Source organism: Habropoda laboriosa, unplaced genomic scaffold (genome assembly GCF_001263275.1).
Source record: "Habropoda laboriosa isolate 0110345459 unplaced genomic scaffold, ASM126327v1 scaffold111, whole genome shotgun sequence".
NCBI classification, from domain to species: Eukaryota; Metazoa; Arthropoda; class Insecta; order Hymenoptera; family Apidae; genus Habropoda; species Habropoda laboriosa.
In genome coordinates this window covers 1,051,185-1,053,667 of record NW_017100293.1, presented here as the reverse complement: position 1 = coordinate 1,053,667, position 2,483 = coordinate 1,051,185, and the positions used below count along the sequence as shown (strand labels likewise).

The 2,483-nt window shown below is 41.9% G+C and overlaps 1 protein-coding gene across 1 annotated transcript in view; it reads right to left on the bottom strand.

Annotated features, from left to right (window-relative positions):
• Nucleotides 1-2,483, bottom strand: part of LOC108573827 — a 102,430-nt gene that overhangs the window by 22,417 nt on the left and 77,530 nt on the right. Inside the window, 2 exon segments of the mRNA XM_017936304.1 lie at nucleotides 236-325; nucleotides 1,670-1,780. Coding sequence (XP_017791793.1) covers nucleotides 236-325; nucleotides 1,670-1,780 — 201 coding nt within the window.

Genomic DNA, 2,483 nt, shown 5'->3' with positions numbered 1-2,483 from the left:
CCTTATCAGAGAAAGAAAAAAAATCGTCGTTAAATAGACAACATAAATATCGAAATATCATACAAATATTTTTGCGTGTGTTTTTTCTTCTTCTTTTCGTTTTTTAGAATATTAATCAATCACGTCGACAAAAAGTTCATTAGATTAAAAGTACATAGGTGAGAATTCATTAGATAACGTGTAAAACATGAATGTTCTGGTTTCTTTTGTTTTTTTTTTTTTTTTTTTTTCTTACCAACTGTTTGATCGACACGCCAGTAGCGATCTTTTCCTTCGTGCACCGATCCTGCTCGTTTCGAGTCGCCTCCGATACATAATTCTTTGTCTGCATGCACAAAATACAACGCACAGGGTACAAAAGCTAATTCACATGCGTACGGATACGGTGACATATAAATTCTACTTTGGGCATCACTTTTGTAACGGAGAAACATCTACTACTTTTCACGTGGTATCGTCGCTCGCTTCGTTATATATTTATACATTCTCTATGCATGCAGGATGTTCGTTTAACGAATAAATTATTCGATGATTCGTTTCAGGAATTCTAGCGAGTTCGCTAATCTTAGGGACCGCGAAGAAACGGTATACTTTTACTATACCTTGTAAACTAACGGTCTAGAAATTTGTACAATTACACTTAATACAGGTTCGTTTCACTGTGTATGCTAATATATACACCATCACTGAAAATCAAAGGCCATATTAGATCCGTTCAACCCTTTGCCTCGTTTTATTAACAGCTACATATTATACAATTGATTCGACCGTTTAGAGTGTGAGATGCTTCGAGATATCGTGCGTATTCCTTGGAAAATGGAATTAGAGAAGTAACGTTCGCCGTTTGGGAAATGAAAATTCGTACGAAATTTACCTTCGGCGAATAAATCTTGAATATTTCATTCGTGAAGGATCAGACTCTTAACCCCTTGCCTTAGAAGAACGAATAGCGGCACAGATTTTGATTGAGATGCGACACACACGGTAACAAAAATGAATTAAAATCCTAACTTTCGTGTCAATTTGCAAAACTGAAAATTGCCCTGTGAAATTAATTTGCGATAGTACTAAAACTATGATATGACGGACACAGTTGTACTACTTCAATTCTAACCTCTAATTAATCTACGACACAGCGCTAAAACAGTCGACACAGATGCACAGTCAGCGAAAAAAAGGAAATCATAAGTCAAGGGGTTAACAGGACGCTCGAAACACAATTTTCCCAGGATGCACTGTCGGTGCACTGAAAAATTCCGAGTTCCTCGCCACACGCGTGGTCCCAGGCGACAAAATCCGAATTCGCGACAAGCTTCACTCGAACGGTACCGTGATTCAGTTTTTCCGTTCGTGGACCGCGTTTCCTCGCTCAGACGATCACCGAACGAAGGAGAAAAAAAAAAGAAAGAATCAGCCGCACGCGAATCAAATTCCTTGGTTGGTGGCGCGCGCCAACGGGACACGCGAGTAAAACGCGGCGAATTTACACACGCGCCGACCGTATAAACTAACGGAGAAACGAGTCTGATGATATCACGGATAATTTACCGGAATCGTAACGATGGTAAGAGGATAGAAATTGGCAAAGAATTTGTTTGTCTGTTTCGCTCGCGTGATTGTGTGTATGTGTGCTCTTTCTCTCTCTCGTTTTCCGGACCACGAAACTTACCAGAGACTTCACGTTCACGTTCGACAGATCGTCCTCGTCCGAGAAATCGAGCGTTTCCGGTTGGGTCTGTCGGGGGCCGGGGTGCATGCTCGGCTCTCGCGAGTTACAGTTCTGGTCAAACAGACAAACACGCGCACAACTGTACCATGCAACACTGTTACGTGTGACAAGAAAAAGTTTGGAAGTTTGTGTGTTTAGTTCGCGGTATCTCGGGTTAATCCTAGAAAGACGGAGCCTCCAGGAGCTGCGCGGAGAAGACTACTCTTCGTTCAAAATAAGAATAACCTCGTTTCGCGCATGGGACGTGCCTAACGCAGGGCTAGAACGTCCAAACCCCCACTTAACCGCCTAGGTTTCTCTCCGTCTTGCCCTCCGCTACGCTCTCTGTCTATGCGCAGAACGGACGAAAATCGGTCCGAGAGCGAGGTTATTCTTATTTTGAACGAACAGTGAGAGGTCCTTGTAATGACGTTTTTGTGGGGCCAAGTCTTTCTAGGGTTAAGCGACGAAAGAAGGAAATAATTGTATCTCGAACAGTGTAGAAATACTTGATATTTTTAGGGGTGAAAGAGAAAACTTGTGTGTTCAAGTGATAAATACTGAAAGGTTGCTTCCAAACTTTTTGTCGATAGAGTATGTTACGGATTAAGGGACAAGGGTGGTTTCAGGGTGATTGGACATTTCCAGACGCCGATGTCACATTTCTTAGGCATTCCATCGTCGCGAGAACTATCGGAAATACAAACTCAAAGGCAGAAAGTTTCAACTTCCTCCCAACTTCTTCTTCTCTTTCACAGAGAAACTTTTAGTAAAA